At 46.4% G+C, this 21,616-nt stretch overlaps 1 protein-coding gene across 3 annotated transcripts in view; it reads right to left on the reverse strand.

Annotated features, from left to right (window-relative positions):
* Positions 1–11,603, reverse strand: part of ADAM33 (ADAM metallopeptidase domain 33) — a 98,312-nt gene extending 86,709 nt beyond the window's left edge. The window contains exons 1-2 of one of the 3 annotated variants that reach the window (XM_060278329.2): positions 11,083–11,603; positions 1,288–1,370 (exon numbers count right to left, since the gene is read on the reverse strand). In XM_060278329.2, coding sequence (XP_060134312.2) covers positions 1,288–1,370; positions 11,083–11,305 — 306 coding nt within the window. In that variant the 5' untranslated portion in view covers positions 11,306–11,603. Of the gene's footprint in view, positions 1–1,287; positions 1,371–10,737; positions 10,860–11,082 lie in introns of those variants that run through there. The other 2 variants (XM_060278330.2, XM_088660672.1) reach the window with 2 other exon arrangements.
* Between the last annotated feature and the right edge of the window lie 10,013 nt (positions 11,604–21,616).

The raw sequence follows: 21,616 nt of genomic DNA on the forward strand, positions 1-21,616 counted from the left end.
CCTTTATTATGAATTTTGTGTTTCCATCTTGTATTTTGATGTTGTGAACCGCCCTGAGTTCTACGGATGAAGGGAAGTATACAAATTTAATAAAGAAATAAATAAATTGCACTGTACACTGCGGAAGTGACCCTAGCAACTTTATCAATGCCTCCCCGTAATATCTCGAGAGAACTTACGTCTTCTTCATTGGAACTACACTATTGGTTAAAACTTATCTTCTTCGCGGCTGGGTTGGCACCCTTAACACTGTTGGACACCTATCATTCTAACTGGAAAGCCTCTCTGTTCGAAAAGATTAGAAGCTTGGGATTTTCTACGCAGATTTTGATAGCGGCAGGATACGAGGGAGCCAGAAGTCAAGTGCTCCAACGTATAAGGGACGTGGAGCTGCAGTGCCATATGGGCAAGATGGACAAATACGCCACAATAAGAGATTTTGGGAGAGGGTTCTCATTCGCAAATTACCTGGCAAAATTGCAAATACATTCTTTTACCTTGGCCAGATTTAATGTGTTGCCCTCTGCACTGTTGCTAGGTAGATATGAGGGTAAACCGTAGGAGTCACGTGTTTGCCCATGTGGCTCATCGGAATTGGAAACAAATTTGCATGTATTGCTGCACTGCAGTCTCTACGAGGATCTACGCTGGACCTTTATCGCCCCAGCCTTACAAAAGCTTAAAAATGAACCAGAATCCCAACGTTTGAGAACCTTGGTAGAAGAGAAGGACCCTGAAATTACGATCAATGTTGCCAAATTCTGCGTAGCTGCTATTAGACACAGGAAACAAGAGCTTTCCAATGTCAATACGCAGGCGAATGCGAATATTTAGTTTTATTTATGTCCTTTACAGTGTTGTCATGGCCTAATTTGTATTGAAATTGTCCTCTGTTTATCCCTGTGTGTTATCCTTCTTTGATCAGTTGTATGAGTCGTTTTGGTCTGTGACCGTTTAATAAAATTTGATTTTTCATTTTTATTTGATTTCTTCATTGGAACAGGATGTCCTTGGTCCCCCTCCGAAATCCGAGATGCTATTTATTATTACCTATTAAAAATCCTTCCCTTCATCCGGACGGATCTGAGGACAGGACAGCGCACAATAAACTCAACAGTCACAAAGGGCAATAAAACGTAATGAACCCCTATAACACCAAAAGCAGAAACAATTATAAAACAATAAAAACACCCATCGAGGCAATGAAGAAAAGATATAGGGAATCGGCAGGAATCGAAACAGAGAAAGGCAAGATCCCAGTATCGGTCCCCCAAGAGAGACACTGACCTTTTCCGCCTCGCCAACATCCCGCCGGTTCCGTCCTCCAGAGATCCATCGCGGCCGGACAAACTCTCCCTGCAGTGACAGTCCTGAGGGGCAGAAAACAGACACTCAATCGCCCAGTTAAGTGAAACCGATTCTTCCACCCTGATCCCTTGCCAGAATCATTTAAACCTCTGCACCTGCCCAGAGAGAGAATGGCCCATTTTAAGAACGGCAAAACTGAGCTACAGGAAAACCAGAAGCCCCACCCACCCACCCCCAAAAAATTAGTTTGGGGAGCAGAGCAGGAACCGAGATTTATCTGTAAACCAAAGGCAAACTCAAAACTCTGCTCTCTTCCCCTTTGGGGTTATTTTTTCTGCAAAATACCTGCCGGTGGGGGGGGGGGGAGGAACCCACAAGAAAAACAGGGGAAGGGGATCGAAAGCAGGAAAGTAAACTATTATTGCGCCCCAGCGAAAGCATCTAGATCTGTCATCCAGATAGCAGAAGCTGAAACAGTTAAAGGGAACTCGGAAAGCTGCCATGAAGCACCGACTTGAGAAGTCTCCAAAACAACCGGAAAACAACTTGGATTACTCAATAGCAGAGGGGAGGGGAGAGCAGGGTGCTTTGAGACATGAGGAAAACTCTTAAATACAGTTTTATCTTGGATCCCGAACACTTTGCAAGTCGAACGTTTTGGCTCCTTAATGCTGCAAACCCAGAAGTGAGTGTTCCGGTTTGCGAATGTTCTTTAGAACCGAAATGTCTGACGGGGCTTCTGCGGCTTCCAATTGGCTGCATGAGTTTCTTGCAGCCAATGGGAAGCCGCGCCTTGGTTTCAGAATGTTTCGGAAGTCGAATGGATTCTGTTCAACTTCCGAGGTACAACTGTGTACTGTATGCATATATATTGGCTCTCAGGCTAGAGAGATTCCTATTTGCACATCCATGCATCCCCTAAACACCTGAAAAAAGCTACAGGTAGGTAGCCGTGTTGGTCTGAGTCGAAGCAAAATTTAAAAAATCCTTCAGTAGCACCTTGAAGACCAACTAAGTTTTTATTTTGGTATAAGCTTTCGTGTGCATGCACACTTCTTGTGTGCATGCACACAAGAAGTGTATCTGAAGAAGTGTGCATGCACACGAAAGCTCATACCAAAATAAAAACTTAGTTGGTCTTCAAGGTGCTACTGAAGGAATTTTTTTATTTTACCTGAAAAAAGTGTTTCGGTGCACTCACACCTCTGCTCTCATGCAGCAAGAAAAGATTATTGAGCTGTGATTCCTACACTGCACGGGGTTGGACTGGATGACCCTTGGGGTCCCTTCCAACTCTACAATGCTATGATTCTGTAATTCTCTTCTGCACCACCTGGGCTCCCAGCACAGTGGGAACTCAGCCACTCATCTGAGCTGGCAGTGCAGACAACACAGTGCTAAAGCTTTTCTCTTTTTTTTCTATTTTATGTCAAAAGTTACTGCTGCAGTAAAATACCCTACTGGTCCCGGGTCAAACGAGAACATCCCAGAGGAGTAATTTTGTGCCATGTAAAAGCAACAGATACACACCAGCCCACACTATCACATACCCCACAAGTGTCACGGAAAAACGAGGGCATTCCCGTTTTCTCCAGCGAGAGCACAGTGGTCATTTTGGGCACTGCAATCTCAAGGGATTTCGCGTTGAAAGAGGGCTTTTTCAGGGCCACGATCTTGCATGGCACTCTAAAATGTGCAGTTTGGGTGTGGTGAGAGCCCGGCCCTGGAAATAACGCATCATTTGGGTTCCATGATCTTATGCGGGTCACATGAGCCACATGGGAAGGTGTTCAGCTCATTTTGGGGACTCAGCATGTTGGAGGGTATGCGATCGTGGGGTCCTGAATTCCCCTTAGTCAACTGGCACACTTGACTTGGCGCGATGATAACGCCACTGGGCTCCCTCGGGCTTGCAATTTAGCAGGAATCCCAGCTAAAGCGTCCCTTTCCAATTCTGCCATTCTATGACAGCAGTCACGAAATTAAAAGATGCCTGCTTCTTGGGAGAAAAGCAATGACAAACCTAGACAGCATCTTAAAAAAAAAAGAGACATCACCTTGCCGACAAAGGTCCATATAGTTAAAGCTATGGTTTTCCCAGTAGTGATGTATGGAAGTGAGAGCTGGACCATAAAGAAGGCTGATCACCGAAGAATTGATGCTTTTGAATTCTGGTGCTGGAGGAGACTCTTGAGAGTCCCATGGACTGCAAGAAGATCAAACCTCTCCATTCTGAAGGAAATCAGCCCTGAGTGCTCACTGGAAGGACAGATCGTGAAGCTGAGGCTCCAATACTTTGGCCACCTCATGAGAAGAGAAGACTCCCTGGAAATGACCCTGATGTTGGGAAAGATGGAGGGCATTAGGAGAAGGGGACGACAGAGGACGAGATGGTTGGACAGTGTTCTCAAAGCCACCAACATGAGTGACCAAACTGCGGGAGGCAGTGGAAGACAGGAGTGCCTGGCATGCTCTGATCCATGGGGTCACGAAGAGTCGGACATGACTAAAGGACTAAACAACAACTGAAAAAGAAAGGCAGGCTGTTAGTCTGCAGGCTCACTCTTGGTCAAATGAAAAGCGGGAAGAATTTTGCTTCCATGTTTTGGCTGCACCTTGGAGCTGATCTCCAGGTTGGGGACATCCTTAGATGCATCCTGGGCAGCGAAGTGGTCCATATTCAAAGATTTAAGAATTGGTGAGAAACAAAGGCAACAGGAGAGCAATAGTTCACTTGGTAGAGCTTGAGACTTAATCTCAGGGTTGTGGGTTCAAGCCCCACCTCGAGATGAATAGCAATACCTGAGGCCACAAATTGCAGCTGGCATTCAAAGCACTTTCCCCAGCCATGGCTTCCCCCAAGGCATCCTGGGAACTGTAGTTCGTTAAGAGTGCTGAGAATTGTTAGGAAGCCCTGAGTGCTCACTGGGAAGGACAGATCCTGAAGCTGAGGCTCCAATACTTTGGCCTCAAGGAAATAAAATTCCCAGAGCTGTTTAACAACGCAGGTGGAACAGACACGTACAAATGTCTAGACCTGATCCATGAACTGATTAGAGTATGAACTATCTACTGGATTTTCTGCTTTTTCCATTGAATTTTATGACTCATTTCTGTTGAAATATATTATATGATACAGTGCAGCCGGTTACGTCTCGTGTGTTCATTGAATATAATTTCACGTAACCCAAGGTTTGATGTTGTTTTGCTAGATGATGCCAAGGTTGCAGGTTCGTTCCCCGCAAGGGAGAGCTGCAAATTCCTGCATTGGAGGGGGTTGGACTAGATGTTCCTCAGGATCCCTTCCAACTGTGCGATCCCATGTTTCCAAAGACACCCAGCCCTGTACTGAACAGAAAGGGAGACAAAATCTCGAGACCCCATTAACCTTGACTGGCCCAGCATCCTAAAGGAAGCCAAGTGCCAAGGAAATTAGTCTGAGATTGGTTCCCCCGAAATAGAACAGCCAGCCCATCAACCTCACATCTGTGGTTAGGAGGACAGAAAGTGAACCCGCAGTCACTCGCCTCTCTGTGAAATTCAATGGGATAACTTGCTGAAGGGCTTTTTAAAAATAGGCTTAAGAAATGTATCTCCCTGCCGTCGCCACCCCCACCCCCAATTTCCTGCCACCGCTCAATTAAACATTCTCTCGGTGACTTAAAAAGCCTATTAAGGATAAGTAGATCTCAAAGGATCGTAAGCACCAAACCACATGAGCACAGACGTTGGTTCAAACGGCTACGCTGTACCTTGTTCAGGATCCCATGGGAGACATTTTCCTTTGCAAGCTCTACTTAAATGAGCAAGATTTGCAAGAGGTCATGCACTGGTTAATTTAACCAGAGAAAGGAAGTTTTTTTTTGGGGGGGGGGAGACATTCCTGGGACTCACCCCATAGTAAAAAAGCCGATGCAATTCTGGGCTGCATCAATAGGAGTATAGCATCTAGATCAAGGGAAGTAATAGTACCACTGTATTCTGCTCTGGTCAGACCTCACCTGGAGTACTGTGTCCAGTTCTGGGCACCACAGTTCAAGAAGGATACTGACAAGCTGGAACGTGTACAGAGGAGGGCAACCAAAATGGTCAAAGGCCTGGAAACGACATAGCTGCCAAGTTATCCCTTTTTTACAGGGATTTTCCCTTATGCTGAATAGGCTTTCTCGCGAGAAAAGTGAAAACTTGGCAGCTATGTGGAAACGATGCCTTATGAGGAACAGCTTAGGGAGCTGGGTATGTTTTGCCTGGAGAAGAGAAGGTTAAAGGGTGATATGATAGCCATGTTCCAATATATCAAAGGATGTCATATAGAGGAGGGTGAAAGGTTGTTTTCTGCTGCTCCAGAGAAGCGGACACGGAGCAATGGATTCAAACTACAAGAAAGAAGATTCCACCTTTCCTAAACATTAGGAAGAACTTCCTGACAGTAAGAGCTGTTCGGCAGTGGAATTTGCTGCCAAGGAATGTGGTGGCGTCTCCTTCTTTGGAGGTCTTTAAGCAGAGGCTTGACAGGCATATGTCAAGAATGCTTTGGTGGTGTTTCCTGCTTGGCAGGGGGTTGGACTGGATGGCCCTTGTGGTCTCTTCCAACTCTATGATTCTATGACATCTGGTTCAACGCCCTGCAATACAACTGCCCCACACAGGGATACAAGCTGCAACCTTTGCGTGATCAGCGCCACGCTCTCAACAACTGAACTCTCCAGGCTCATTTAGTCTGATTCATTTGCAGGTAAAGAAATGTAATTGCGGCACACTTCATAATCATACTGAAGGCTTGGGTGACACAACAAACAGATCTAGTTCAAAAAGGAAGGAAAGAGGGAGACGAGGCTCTTCCAAACCACCTGTTCATTCAGCATCCATCCTGCTTTGCTGGCACAAAGCTTATACAGTTGTTCCATTAAATCCCGTCCTTACTGAGCATCTGTTCTGATTTCTGTGCAAGGGAGGCTATAGGACAATGAGCATTTGTTCGGCTTGATTTCCTTGCATTGCGCTTACACTGCTTCACAATAAGACTACAAGAACATAAGGAGAGTCTGCTGGATCAGGCCAATGGCCCATCGAGACCAGCATCCTGTTCTCACAGGGGCCAACCAATTGCCTGTAGGAAACCCGCAAGCAGGATTCGAACACAAGAGCCCTCTGCCCTCCTGAACTGGGGCTGAAACATTAGAGAAGCATTTTAGTTTAAAGCGTTGTAAATTTAAAGGGAAAACAGGTAGAGAAAAACGGGACTCCACGGCGCCATCTGGTGGCACAAGGTTATGTCGCATATACAACACATACAGGTGAAACTCAGAAAATTAGAATATCGTCAAAAAGTGCATTTATTTCAGTAATGCAACTTATTATTTTTTATTTTTCTTTTGGAAATTCCACAGTAATAGAACAAATAGTTACAATAATACAAAAATAAACATCGCTATTACATTTCATTAATTACATTCCATTTATAATTGACCCGCCAACGACAAATAAATACAACTACAACAAATAAAGGCTTGACATATCTTGCTTTGCATGTCATGCATCTATCTCATATACTGGTTTCACCTTTTAAGTTGCATTACTGAAATAAATGCACTTTTTGACGATATTCTAATTTTCCGAGTTTTACCTGTATAAATCGCTTTTTCTTTACCAGTCTAGCTGAGTCCTGGGATTCAGAAGCATTGCTGCCTCTAACTGTGGCACTCAATAGCCCCCTCCTCCATGAATTTGTCTTGTCCTCTCTTGAAAACCTTCCATGTTGGTGGCCATCACTGCCTCTTGTGGCAGGGAGTTCTACCGTTTAACTGTGCACTGCAAGAATAAATTGGCCCCGTATACCTGAAGGAGGGTCTCCACCCCCATCGTTCTGCCCGGACACTGAGGTCCACATCCGAGGGCCTTCTGGCGGTTTCCTCACTGCAAGATGTGAGGTTACAGGAAACCAGGCAGAGGGCCTTCTCAGTGGTGGCACCCGCCCTGTGGAACGACCTCCCATGAGATGTCAAAGAGATAAACAACTATCTGACTTTTAGAAGACATCTGAAGGCAGCCCTGTTTAGGGAAGTTTTTAATGTGTGATGTTTTATTCTGTTTTTAATCTGTTGGCAGCCGCCCAGAATGGGGGGGGGGATGATATAAATGATATGTTGTTGTTGTTGTTGTTGTTGTTGTTGTCATCGTCGTCATCATGTCTTTTACATGTCCTGAATCTTCCAATATTTAGCTTCATTGAGTGTCCAGGGGTTCTGGCGCTGTGAGAAAGCTTTTCTCTACCCACATGTGGAGAGAAGTAATTTTAAAAGTTTGCTCTCTAGCAAAGTTTCCTGCCCTGTTTTGCATGTCCACAGGTTGGGGGGGGGGGGAGAGAATCTAAGCGACTTCCCTCTCCAACATCACAAAGACAGAGAGGGAGACTCTGGGCTGGGCAGACACTTCTGCATCTGTCCCAGACTAGACCATATAGAGTCATAATGGAGCGTAACTAAACTCTGGCAATCCCAAGCAAGAAGAAAGGAATTTCCCCCAGAAACACATCTACAGAAGCTGAAACATCAGCCAATGAGGCACACCAGCACATGGGCGCCTGTCGCCGTCCCCCAAGAACACCCAATGCTCTTCGCATAAGAACTGGCCCAAACCACATTCGCACCATGCGCTTAAAGCAGCGTGATGCCACTTAAAACAGTTGTGGTTCCCTCCTCTGAATATTGGGAGCTGTGGTTTCCTAATGGTGCTAAGAGTTGCTGAGAGACCCCCATATTCCCACCAGAGAACTGCATTTCCCAGAGTTCCCTGGGAAAGGGGACTGATTGTTAAACCACTCTGGGAACCGGCACCCTTGACAAAGTACAGCTCCCAAAGGGACATAAGAGGAGCTTGCTGGATCAGGCCAGTGGCCCATCTAGTCCAGCATCCTGTTCCACTGGTGGCCAGGCCGATGAGTCCCATTACCTTTTTACCTTACCTGCCTGCAAGGAAGCCCACAAGCAGGATTCGACCATGAGTACTCTGCAAATCTGTGATTTCCAGGAACTTTAAACCAGGATTACAGTTGCGAAAACGGAATGCCTAGTTGCCCGTTTGGGGCAAGGTGGCTCGAAAGTCGTATTTTTCAGTACAACTTTTTGCTTCCTGAAAATTAATTGTGATTGTGTAGATAAAATATAACGGATAGAATTCTGCAGGATGTGTTGCGAGAGTATGAAAACGGTCAAGATCCAAGCATCCCCAGGCATGGTGGAGACGTCAGGCACCATCCTGATGCCTGGGCATCTTTACTTGGTTGCAAGTGGTCGATACCCAGGTGCAAAATGCACCTGTAAAGGTAAAGGGACCCCTGACCATTAGGTCCAGTTGTGAGCGTCTTTGGGGTTGCGGCGCTCATCTTGCATTACTGGCCGAGGGAGCCGGAGTACAGCTTCCAGGTCATGTGACCAGCATGACTAAGCCACTTCTGGCGAACCAGAGCAGCGCACGGAAACGCTGTTTACCTTCCCGCCGGAGCGGTACCTATTTATCTACTTGCACTTAGATGTGCTTTTGAACTGCTAGGTTGGCAGGAGCTGGGACCGAGCAATGGTCACCCCATTGCAGGGATTCGAACCGCCAACCTTCTGATCGGCAAGCCCTAGGCTCAGTGGTTTAACCCACAGCGCCACCCGCGTCCTAAAAAAAATGTGCCTGGCACCTGGTGAATTTCGAACACTGAATGTGCCCCTAGTGTTTTCCCTCTTAAGGCAAATCCTTTCTCCAAGCTGTTCCATTGACAAATCCTTATACAAAATGGAACTCTGGAAAACTGTTATCCAAAATCCCAAGGAAGGGGAGAGTGCTATTGGACTCAGGTTCTGTTTGTGGGCTTCCCATTGTGGCACCCTCTTGATCACTGTAAGAACACTATGTCCAGGGCAGCTGTCTACCAGCTCCATCTGGTACGCATGCTGAGACCCTACCTGCCCGCAGACTGTCTCGCCAGAGTGGTGCATGCTCTAGTCATCTCCCGCGTGGGCTACTGCAATGCACTCTACGTGGGGCTACCTCTGAAGGTGTCCCAGAAACAACAATTAAACCAGAATGCTGCAGCTAGGCTGGTGACTGGGAGTAGCTGCCGAGACCATATAACACTGGTCCTGAAAGACCTACATTGGCTCACAGTACGTTTCCGAGCACAATTCAAAGTGTTGGTGCTGACCTTTAAAGTCCTAAACGGCCTCAGCTCAGTAGACCTGAAGGAGCATCTCCACCCCCATCGTTCAGCCTGCACATGGAGGTCCAGCTCCAAGGGCCTTCTGGCAGTTCCCTCCCTGCGAGAAGTGAGGTTGCAGGGAACCAGGCGGAGGGCCTTCTCGGTGGTGGCACCCGCCCTGTGGAACGCTCTCCCATCAGATGTCAAGGAAATAAACAACTATCTGACTTTTAGAAGACACCTGAAGGCAGCCCTGTTTAGGGAAGTTTTTAATGTTTGATGTTGTGTCGTGTTTTTAATATTCTATTTGGGAGCTGCCCAGAGTGGCTGGGGAGGCCCGGCCAGATGCGTGGGATATAAGTAATAAATTATTGTTGTTGTTGTTGTTGTTGTTGTTGTTGTTGTTGTTGTTGTTATTATTATTATTATTATTATTATTATAACACAGTGCTGGACTAGAAGGGCCCCCTTTGGCCTTATCCAGCAGCCAATCTTTTCTCTGGTTCTCTGGTTCTCATGCACCACCTTTTGCCATCATTCAAGCCACCCAATCTGCCAACCAATTCTCCAATGCACCTCTGAGTGGAGGGAATCCCCAGAGAAAACTTAATATTGTACCCTCCCTACCAGCAGCAAACCACGGAGCTACTCAGGAATGTGGGTACATTTCAAGGCTCCCAGCAAGAATTGCCAAAGTTTTGTCTGAACTCTTAAAACACAGCACCCAAACCTGCTGGTGAATGGGATTAATTCTGCACATTGGTAATGTGGGGCGCCATTCCTTCCTGCTCACTGTTCGTAGTGCCCAGATACAGAGGTGGGGGCCTCTCCAGATGAGGGCCTCCAGCAAGTGGAGATCTCCCTCCAAACCGAGAAAGAGCCCCTCACCAGATCCGTCTGCACCCAGCATCTCCTGAGTCACACCTTGAGCTCTCTCGCCCACCAGGCATCAACGTGAGTGCCCCCCACCCCCATTAGCCAGGAACACTCTCCCTACAGAAGCCAGGGGTCTCTCTGGCCCCCTCTCTCCGAAAACAACCAGACCTCTTAAGCCTTTCTCCTGTGCTCACATTCGCCCCAAATCGCTCATATCCGTCCAAACTCAGATGTGAGGGTGAGGGGTGATGCCCATTCATCCCGAATCCCTCAACCTCACACCCCACCCCACCCGCGCAACGAAACGAAACGAAACAAAACAGGAGCTAAGACCTCCTTCCATTCCATGCCCAGCCAGGAAGACTCACCCTTCACAGCCAACACCCCGGGAAAAACCCACATGCCCAAAATTATTCCTTAACATGACGGATCCATTATCCCAACGCGCAACGGCAGCGTGGAAGCTCGTTCTTTCACCCCCGCCCAGATGCCAGGGTGAGGGGCACCGGCTCCTCCAACAACCAGAAATCTCTCTGCTCTCTTGTTTCTCCTCCTCCAACCTCGGCTGCGCGTCGCCCTTTTAAGCCACCAGCGCCTGCTAAGCTTCTCCGACCGCGGAGACAACCGGCTGAAATTCCCCCTTTCTTTAACCGGGTTGGGAAGGAAGAGGGGAAAACCCCATGCAACCCCCCCCCAGCCCAGCTGTTCTTTACCTTGCACTTTGGAGATGTCACCGTTGCTGGAGAGAAGCAGCAACAGCAGCTGCAGAGGGAGGGTGGAGAGCAAGCGCTGCCCGCTGAAAAGACCCCGGAGCGCCCCGCGCGCCCAGCTCCGTCTCTGCGCTCCCCTCTCCATGCCAGACGGCTCCCCGATCCGTCTCCTTCGAGCCTCTCCTGCCCTCTCAACTCTCTTCTCTCCTTCCCTCCGCTCAGTCATCACATCCCTCTCTCTGCTGCCCTCTCGCTCCCCTCTTCCCCTCCTGCAGGATCCTGTCTCTCTCTCGCGCGCGCGCGCGCTCTCTCTCTCTCTGGTTTGGTCTCTCCAGCTCGGAGTTCCTTGGCTGCCGACTCTAATGAGAACCACATGGGCTGGGAAGAGCCCACCTCGCTTGGAGGAGCCCGCCTCCTCTTCTCCTACCCCCAACAACAACCCCACCCTGCAAGGAGATCTCAGCTCCACCGGGATCCTTTCTCTCCCTGCAGACGCAGGCGTGCGCTTTCCAAGAACGCGCGCATGTCCAGGCGCACGCAGGCAACACCCTGGTCCCCGTGAAGCCCGACGCGCCCTGGCGATCTTGGCAGGACAAAAGTTCAAAGCGAAGGTGGCCAAAGCTCTTGGAGACAGATAGGCAGCTGTTGCAAAGCGCAGAGAGCTCTGGCTCAGCCCCAGAAGCAGCTGCGAACACCGGGTCTCAGGGCGCGCTAACCCACACGTGCCCCAAGGCCCGACATATTTAACAAATCAATAGGCTGTTTGTTTCGTTTTTAAAATCCTTCATTCAGCGTGGCATAAGGGGCCCGCGTGAGGGTGGCTGTTTGTGCAGCCCTGCCACTACAAAGCCCATGATCCAGCGCGAACACAACCGAAACACACTTAATAAAAACCCACCCTCTGAGCTCGCACAGAGTGCTTTTCTCTAGTCTGTGCCCCAGCTAGCAAAAGGACACTGCTTCAGGAAGAAACGAAGCCGGCATTTGTCATCCTCCTCCCCCTGCAAAAAAACAAAAACAAAATATTCCTAAGTTTACATTTTGGACACAGTTCAATATAAAGCAAACTCCGTTCAATGTCTCTGGGACTGAATGGGCTTAAGCATGCCTAATTATGCTTTTCGTATTTAAAGTTTGCACTTGAGATAACTTGGTATAATTGAATGAGTTTGGGGTTTTTGCCACCCTAAGCAACAAAGAAGGGAAGTAAAATCAAACTTAACTCTATTTGTTGCATGTATATCCCACCTTTTCTCCAAGAATCTCAAGGTGTCTTGCGTGGTTTTCTCTCCCTCACCCTCATTTAATCCACAGAACAACACTGCAAGGTAGGGTAGGATTAGAAACATTGACTGTTGCATGGTCATCCAGTGAATTTACCATAATGGCCGAGGGGGGATTTGAAATCTCTTCTCCTAGGCCAGGGGTCAGCAAACTTTTTCAGCAGGGGGCCGGCCCACTGTCCCTCGGACCTTGTGGGGGGCCGCATTATATTTTGAGGGGGGGGATGAATGAATTCCTATGCCCCACAAATAACCCAGAGATGCATTTTAAATAAAAGCACACATTCTACTCATGTAAAAACACGCTGATTCCCGGACCATCCGTGGGCCGGATTGAGAAGGCGATTGGGCCAGATCCGGCCCCCGGGCCTTAGTTTGCCTACCCATGTCCTAGGCAGTGGTTAGAGCATTAACCATTACACCATACTGCCACTTATAAAACCAGATGTAATAAACTGATACATTTAACCTAATAAGCTGATACAGACTCCCACAAGAGGTAGCAGACTCTTCTTCCTTGGAGGTATTTAAGCAGAGGCTGGATGGCCACCTGTCACGTACAGTTGTACCTTGGTTCTTGAACAGAATGCGTTTTGTGAGTCCGTTTTGACTCCCAGAACCATATGAAAACCAAGGAATGGCTTCCGATTGGCTTCAGGAGCATCCTGCAGCCAATCAGAAGCTGCCCCGGAGGTTCGGCTTCCAAAAACCGTTCGAAAACTGGAACACTCACTTCCAAGTTTCAATCGTTCGGGAGCCGATTTCTTTGGGAGCCAAGGCATTTGAGGTCCAAGGTACGACTGTATGATTACCGAGGGTTGGGGTCCCTTCCAACTCTACAATTCTATGATTCTATCCCGCTTTGCATAAACATAGAGGCCACACATCCACACCATAAATTTCAAGCAGTCTTAAACACCACTTTTAACAACCGTGTGTTCCCTCAAAGCATCATGGGAACTGTAGTTTGTTATGCTGCAGCCGTTGTGAGGTGTCTCCTAAGGACACTCTGCCTCCTTAGCAAACTACAGTTCCCATGATGCTTTGAGGGAAGCCATGACTCTTGAAAAAGCCATGACTGATGCTTGGTGTGAGTGTGGCTCTGGTCACAGGATGGGTTATTGGTAAAACAATAGGATTTTTAAATTAAAAAACACAACCTAATAAAATAATTAAACTTTCCAGAAACAAAAATAAAAAAATTCATTCAGTAGCACCTTAAAGACCAACTAAGTTTTTATGTTGGTATGAGCTTTCGTGTGCATGCACACTTCCTCAGATACTCTTGTTTCCAGAAACAGTTGAAGATGTTTTTGTTCTCGCTGGGTAAATGGGTCTTCCTGACAAATATCCACTTCTTAGCGTTTCAGTTTTGCTTCTGGTGTATTGGATGTTTGTTTATGTGTGTGTTCTTAACATTTTTTACTTTTCTCATGTTTAAATCACCTTGAAATGGTGATTTAGAAGGTAATCGGTAAATATTATTACTAATATTACTACAAATAATGCTTTATTATTACCGCTAAATAAATATCATTGTGAAGTAAAAATATTATTGCTAATATTATTACTAAGGATTATTACACTTAATATTGTTATTAAGTGTAATAATCCTAATAACAACATTTGCAGTGGCTCACTTTTTTTGCTCTTTCTCTGTTGTGGGGAAAAGTTTGACTGCATGAGCTTTGAACTCAGCACTGGCCTCCCCCCAAAAAATAATAATAATAATAATAATAATAATAATAATAATAATAATAATAATAAAGATTTAGAGCAGAATTTAAACTGAAACTCTGTGTTCCTTCACTTCCTCATTCTTGTTCCACTGAGTTTTCTGACAATGTGAATCAGCTTTGAAACCTCAGCTCACAAAGGCGGACTTTCGCGAACGAGCATCATGGATCCTTGCAATAAATATGCTTATTCTTGCAATGCCGTTTGGACCTTCCCATGCTGATTCGCCTCCTTTTCCCACGATCATTTAACCTTCGGGAGGAAAGACCTTTTTGGTTCTCATGCTGTCTTAACCCTCGCTCTGCTGTAGCCCTGAACGGAAAGCATAAGACATCAAATCTTCAGGCCGTTGAAGACCTAGTAGGGGCTGGTCCATGGGGGCGAGGGGGGCACTGCCTTACCAACCTCCATCTGCCCACATCCAGTCCCCACCTGCCTGCCTTCCTCCCTAAAATCAGCCAGGGCATCACTATTGCTGGCCTCCATGCCTTCTGCCGTAGTGGTCTCAATGGGTACCAGCCACAGTCATTAAGACTACAAATCCCATGATGCTGTGTGACTGCACTACAGACATGCCTGCACAGAGACACAGACAAACTGAGACCCTTCTTCAAAGCAGAGGAGAGCGACCAAGATGATCAAGGGTCTGGAAACCAAGCCTTATGAGGAATGGTTGAAGGAGCTGGGTATGTTTAGCCTGGAAAAGAGGAGAGACTAAGAGGAGATATGAGAGCCATCTTCAAATATCTCAACGGCTGTCACATGGGAAATGGAGCGAGCTTGTTTTCTTCTGCTCCAAAGGGTGGGACTTGAATAATAATAAATAAACAATAATAAACCTTTATGGTCCCTACACCACCTGTGCGGAGCGAAATTAAACGAGCCCCCCTCCCACACACACATCCACTCAGTCTTGTTCGCACTCTGTGTGCTTGTCAGAAGTCAGTTGCACCACTACTTTTTATTTTATTTTTTGGCTTCAAGTTCCAAGGTAGGAGATTCCGACTAAACATCAGGAAGAACTTTCTGAGCTGTTCAACAGTGGAACGGAGGTGGTGGACTCTCCTTCCTTGGAGGTTTTTAAGCAGAGTTTGGGTGGCCCATCCATAATGGATGCTTTAGTTGAGATTCCAGTATTGCAGCGGGATGGACTAGATGACCCTTGGGGTCCCTTCCAGCTCTACAATTCTATGATTCTACGAAAGCAAAAAACCAGAGACACACAGCAGGAAATCTGCTACTTTGGATTTGGAAACAGAATTAAAAACAGAATTCCTCCAGTAGAATTCCTTGTTTAGATAGGCCTTTATGCAACACACTCTCCCTCCCCTTTTTTTTTTTTAAAAAAAATATTTTTATTAATTTTCCAATTAAAACCAATTATATCACATTCAATATTTCAAATTATACACATATATATATCAATCAAACCGAATGTTATGCCAAATCATCTAAAGAATTTTTTATTTGGGTTCCCATGCTTCAAGAAATTGGGAATTCCTCGCAACTGTCCACTGCCGTCTTTTTTCTAAAGTTCAAATCGTCTCCAAGTTCATAATAATCCAGATCTTCCCCTTACAGTCACATAGATGTTTTCCACTTTCATCCGATTGTTTCCCAGCTGCTGAGATAAATATCAAACAAAGTTTCACAGATGTTCTTTCTCCTGTGTGAGTTAATCAGTCCAGCCTCCCCATAAATCTTCTTAATGGAGCTCCCTGTTGCGTCGAAGCAGTTCGAAGTAGCGCCATCTTAAAAAGCTCAAATCACTTTCGGTTTCTCTCATAGCCATGAAGATTTACGATCATTATAGAATTTACAGCTTTTCCAGGCAGGAGACCCAAACATCAAACCATAGACTCTTGGTAAATTAATGGATCTCCTTGCCCTATAGCTGAACTTAGCTTCAGGTCGCTGCTCCAATTTAAAGTGCGTCACAGCTCATAAATCCTCCGAACGCGTCCAGAACTCCTTCCGTCCGACTAGGGGGGGGGGGCTTTTCTCATCGGCAACTCCACATCTTTAAAAAATATGCTCAGTAACAACAGTTATAAAATTCAACTCACACAGTCTTTTGCTTCTCTTTCACTCCAAACAAGCCAGGACATCGCGTCCGGGAAGGTACGAGGCAACAATATAAAGAAAAAAAAATAAAAACTCACTTCCCTTATCGCTCCGTCCCCATCAATCCTTCTTCCAGATGCAGTACAATCTTTGACTCCTCTCCCTCAGCAGCATAAATTTCTCAGCAGTAAACAGCGCTTCTTCCCCTCCTTCTGAAGTATGTCCATAGATTTAAGCCTAATTATCTTCTTTAACCATGGAAATCCCCGCCATGCAGATTAGCGTCCGGGAGTCCTGGCCCTTGTAAGTGCTCAGCCCAAGCTCCCCCCACTCCAAAAACAGTCGGAGTGGGTCTGGGGGCATCGCGGGCCAGCGGCCCCTCTCCGTAACCCCCGGAGAGGGTAGGGGGTTGCCATTTACTCCCCTAGCAACCGCCAAATTCCTTACGAAGGTCAGAGAGATGGAAAACAGGTCCGCCATTCCTGCAGGCGGAAACCGGAACCCACTCTCCCTCCCCTTTTAACCAGTTGGTATTTTTTGATGCATTTTTACCAAGAACTAAGTCCTGCTGAGTTCAGCTGGATTTTCTTTCTTTCTTGTATGTTCCTGATCATTCTCAGAGTTTCCATTCTCATTCTGATTCAGATTCCTAATATGCTCCGCCTTTTTCCAGGACAGGAACCGAAGGCAGCTTACAGTTAAAATTTTTATTTCATTCCATTTATCTGTGGGAAGCTTCTCGTACGCGATTCCTCCCCTCGCACATTCTTCTTTTACAACAATCCTACGAGGTAGGCCAGGCGGAGAGGTTGCAACTGGCCCAGGGTGACCCATGTTTATGGGCACATGACGCCTGTGTGTGCGGGGAGATCAAACGCGGGAGATGCTTCCTGGCGTAGAATTGGATGCCCCTATTTTAATCAGAGAAACGTCGGAGGGAATGTGACTGGGAAAGCAGAGCACAGCCATCACTGGCTGGTAGCTATCAAAAGCCCTCTCCCCCATAAATATTTCTAATCCTGTTAGGAAAAGACGGTATTATTATGGGACAACATGTGAAGGTTTACAACAGAGGCTGAATAACAAGGGAGAAATGATTAAAAGCAAATGGCAGTAGTGATTAGACGGAAGCTCTGGAATCTGAGGCATGGGGAGTCTGAAAAATTCAGCATAATTAGGCACAATTGGAATGTTTCCTTTAATTGGAATTGTATAATTAATTTGGATTTGGAATATAAAGTGTAACTGGGAATAATGTCAATGTGATTTGATGTTGTTTAATTGGAAAATTTGCCTGTTGTCTTTGTCCACGGAGTTTTCTTGGCAGGGATACTGCAGTGGCTTGCCAGTTCCTTCTCCAGGTGAATCACGTTTAGTCAAAATTCTTCACTATGACCTGTCCATCTTGGGTGGCCCTGCATGGCATAGCTCATAGCTTCTCTGAGTTATTCAAGCCCCTTCGCCACGACAAGACATTGATCCATGAAGGGGATGGCCACTGGTCCCATCACCTCCTGGCAAATAGAAGTAGAAATGGAAAATAGAAATAGAAATGGAAAATAGAAATAGAAATGGAGGCAGTGAGAGATTTTACCTTTTTGGGCTCCTTGATCACTGCAGATGGTGACAGAAGTCACGAAATTAAAAGACGTCTGCTTCTTGGGAGAAAAGCAATGACAAACCTAGACTGCATCTTAAAAAAAAAAAGAGACATCACCTTGCCGACAAAGGTCCGTATAGTTAAAGCTATGGTTTTCCCAGTAGTGATGTATGGAAGTGAGAGCTGGACCATAAAGAAGGCTGATCGCTGAAGAATTGATGCTTTTGAATTCTGGTGCTGGAGGAGACTCTTGAGAGTCCCATGGACTGCAAGAAGATCAAACCTATCCATTCTGAAGGAAAACAGCCCTGAGTGCTCACTGGAAGGACAGGTCCTGAAGCTGAGGCTCCAATACTTTGGCCACCTCATGAGAAGAGAAGAATCCTTGGAAAAGACCCTGATCTTGGGAAAGATTGAGGGCACTAGGAGAAGGGGACGACAGAGGACAAGATGGTTGGACAGTGTTCTCGAAGCTACAAACATGAGTTTGCCCAAACTGCGGGAGGCAGTGCAAGACAGGAGTGCCTGGCGTGCTATGGTCCATGGGGTCATGAAGAGTCAGACACGACTAAACGACTAAACAACAACAATTGGAAAAAATAATTAAAATTATTTTGAAATAAATAAATATCTGTAATCCTTTTTTTAAAGAAGGAACATAATTTATTCCCACAAATAATGGGAGTACAGTACCCTTTCCTCTCCCATTCTTTTCAAGCCACCTCTATGGCTTGCTCCTTCGCTGTCTTTCTACTTTCCTAAAATCTCCTGACTTTCCTTCTTTCGCTGCTTTTCCCCCCTCCCTCCCTTTCCTGCCTCTCCCTGCGGATTCTCTTCCCTTCTTCGTGTTCTTTCAAGTTGCAAAAATTTCCGGGGGCGGCCAGAGCTGCTGTACTTGTGCAGCAGGGGAAGGGAAGCTTAAGTACATCCTGGCCACTTCCCCCCACCCAAATTTCCACGCCCCCCTCCCAAAATGTGAGGCTCCTTCACCCTGCACACTGGGTCAAAGTCCTGCTCCGTGCCTCTCCCAGCTGGTGCCAGGGTGTGTGTGTGTCTAGAAGAGGTTTCAGGAAGCATTTAAACCAGTGCCCTATTTTCCTTTCCAAGTGTGCCGTCCAACAAACACACATCGGCCTTGCCAGCTCCTTTCCTTGCCACAAGCAAGCCGACCTCTCCGGCGGGCTTGCAATTCTTCCTTCCTCGCAACCCTCATTATCATCATCTCTTTATTGCAGCCAGAGGACCAGAAATGAACGAACACGCTACCACAAAAACTTAAACGCAAACAGGGGAAAGTGCTAATGTTGAAACAAGCAGCTGAGAGTTATTATATACCGTTTTGCTGAGAGATGGAGAATGAAAAGGCAGTTCGTGCCACTCAGCCCCACCCATTTCCTGAGCTGATACACTGATGGTCAGAACAGTGATTCAGCGGCTGTTACAATGATCTCATCTCAACTTTCGGTCTGTACAAAAAAAAAGTGTACAGAGCACTCGGCAGGATCAGACCCAAACAGTTGGTCTGCCCGGCCCACCCAGTATCCTGTTTCCAACCCAGTGGTTCAGCTAGATGCCTCCGGGAAGCTCATCACACGGGCAGCTCTCTCGGCACCAGATCTGGGATCAGCATGAAGAAACAGACCTTTGCACACACACAAAAAACCCCACAAGGAACAAGAACACCACACTGCTCTGGTTAACTGGCCGAGAAGAGGCCGCAACCATTTTGTATGGGCTCACAGCTCTTTCCTGTGAAAGGGCAGGAAAATTTCCCCAGCATGCATGGGTAAATCCAGTGCTATTTTTCTTTTCCGGTTTTCCGGTTTTCGAACGTTCTTTTGGAAGCCGAATGTCCAATGCGGCTTCCGCAGCTTCCGATTGGCTGCAGGAGCTTCCTGCAGCCAATCAGAAGCCGCACTTTGGTTTCTGCACATTTCAGAAGTCAAACGGACTTCCGGAACGGATTCCGTTTGACTTCCAAGGTACAACTGTACTAATTTTTGTTTCCCGTTAACCAAGCTGATGGACTGAACGATGGAGAGACTTCTTTCCAGCAGCACCTTAAAGACCAACTAAGTTTTTTTATTTTGGTATGAGCTTTCGTGTGCATGCACACTTCTTCAGATACACTGAAACAGAAGTCCCCAGAAGCTTATATGTAGAGAAAGGGTGGGGAGGGGTATGGGTGATTGACTGACTGATAGCTGTTGATGACTGTAAACGACTGCAAATGGTCTTGCATGAAAAAGCAAGTCTTACTACAAAAGAATTTCAGAAATAGACTGGAAAGAGAAGTTGCTGAATTGCAACTTATCACCAAGCTTAAAACCATGGAGAGACCAGGTTTGAACAGAGACGTTGGATTCTTATCTCATTATACATGATAAAGCGATCTTCAGCCATCTCATCCCTTGCTTTTTCGTGCAAGACCATTTGCAGTCGTTTACAGTCACCAACAGCTATCAGTCAGTCAATCACCAATTTCCACCACCCTCCTGAGTGATACCCCCTCCCCACCCTTTCTCTACATATAAGCGTCTGGGGACTTCTATTTCAGTGTATCTGAAGAAGTGTGCATGCACACGAAAGCTCATACCAAAATAAAAAACTTAGTTGGTCTTTAAGGTGCTGCTGGAAGGAATTTTTTTATTTTGTTTTGACTACGTCAGACCAACACGGCTACCTAGAACGATGGAGAGACTTGTGATTCCCGGGGGGGGGGGGTCAAGCCATGTTCACCTTGCCAAGGAGAGAAAGGAGATTAGCAGGCAGCAAGTTTATCAGCTTTGCCAAGAGCGAGAAATGTCAAGATGTATAGAATTGCAAATTTTGCCTTCCCAGATCTATTTAATTTGTTTGCTGGGCTTGTGCATTTGCACACTCCCAGTTTTCCACTCAATTCATTTTTCTCAGGTGGAGTTCTAGCCAATATTCACAAAGGCCCCGAAAGCTGCCAAAACCTCACATTCTTCTGTTTGGCGTTTCCGCTGTGATATTTCACAGGTTCTCCTTCGAAGCCCAAGTGGTTTCCTAGGCACGTTTACCTGGGAATGAGCCCCATTTGCAAGCCTCACATCTGCACCGATCTGCACATTTCTTGGTGTCGCTCCCTTGTTTTGATTTTCACAGAGGGCCTTCTGACGGTTCCCTCTCTGCGAGAAGTGAAGCTACAGGGAACCAGGCAGAGGGCCTTCTCGGTAGTGGCGCCTGCCCTGTGGAACGCCCTCCCGTCAGATGTCAAGGAGATAACTATATGACTCTGCAAAGACATCTGAAGGCAGCCCTGTACAGGGAAGTTTTTAATGTTCGATGTCTTACTGTGTTTTAATTTGCTGGGAGCTGCCCAAAGTGCCTGGGGCAACCCTATCAGATGGGTGGCTAATTAATTAATTAATTAATAATAGCATTTATATCTCACCCTCTTTCTCCAAGATGGCATATATTGTTTTCCCCCCTCCTCCTTTCATTCCCACAACTTTGTGAGGTACGATAGGTTGAGAGTGAGCAACAGGCCCAAAGTCCCCCGGTGGGCTTCAATTTAAAGAATTAACATGCTTAATCTTCATTCAATTAAAAAGCACACAACATATAGCGCAGGGGTTAGCAAACTTTTTCAGCAGGGGGCCGGTCCACTGTCCCTCAGACCTTGTGGGGGGCCAGACTATATTTTGGGGAAAAATATGAACGAATTACTATGCCCCACAAATAACCCAGAGATGCATTTTAAATACTGTAAAAGCACACATTCTACTCATGCAAAAACACCAGACAGGCCCCACAAATAACCCAGAGATGCATTTTAAATAAAAGGACACATTCTACTCATGTAAAAACATGCTGATTCCCGGACCAT

Source organism: Zootoca vivipara, chromosome Z1 (genome assembly GCF_965207765.1).
Source record: "Zootoca vivipara chromosome Z1, rZooViv2.hap1.1, whole genome shotgun sequence".
NCBI lineage: Eukaryota > Metazoa > Chordata > Lepidosauria > Squamata > Lacertidae > Zootoca > Zootoca vivipara.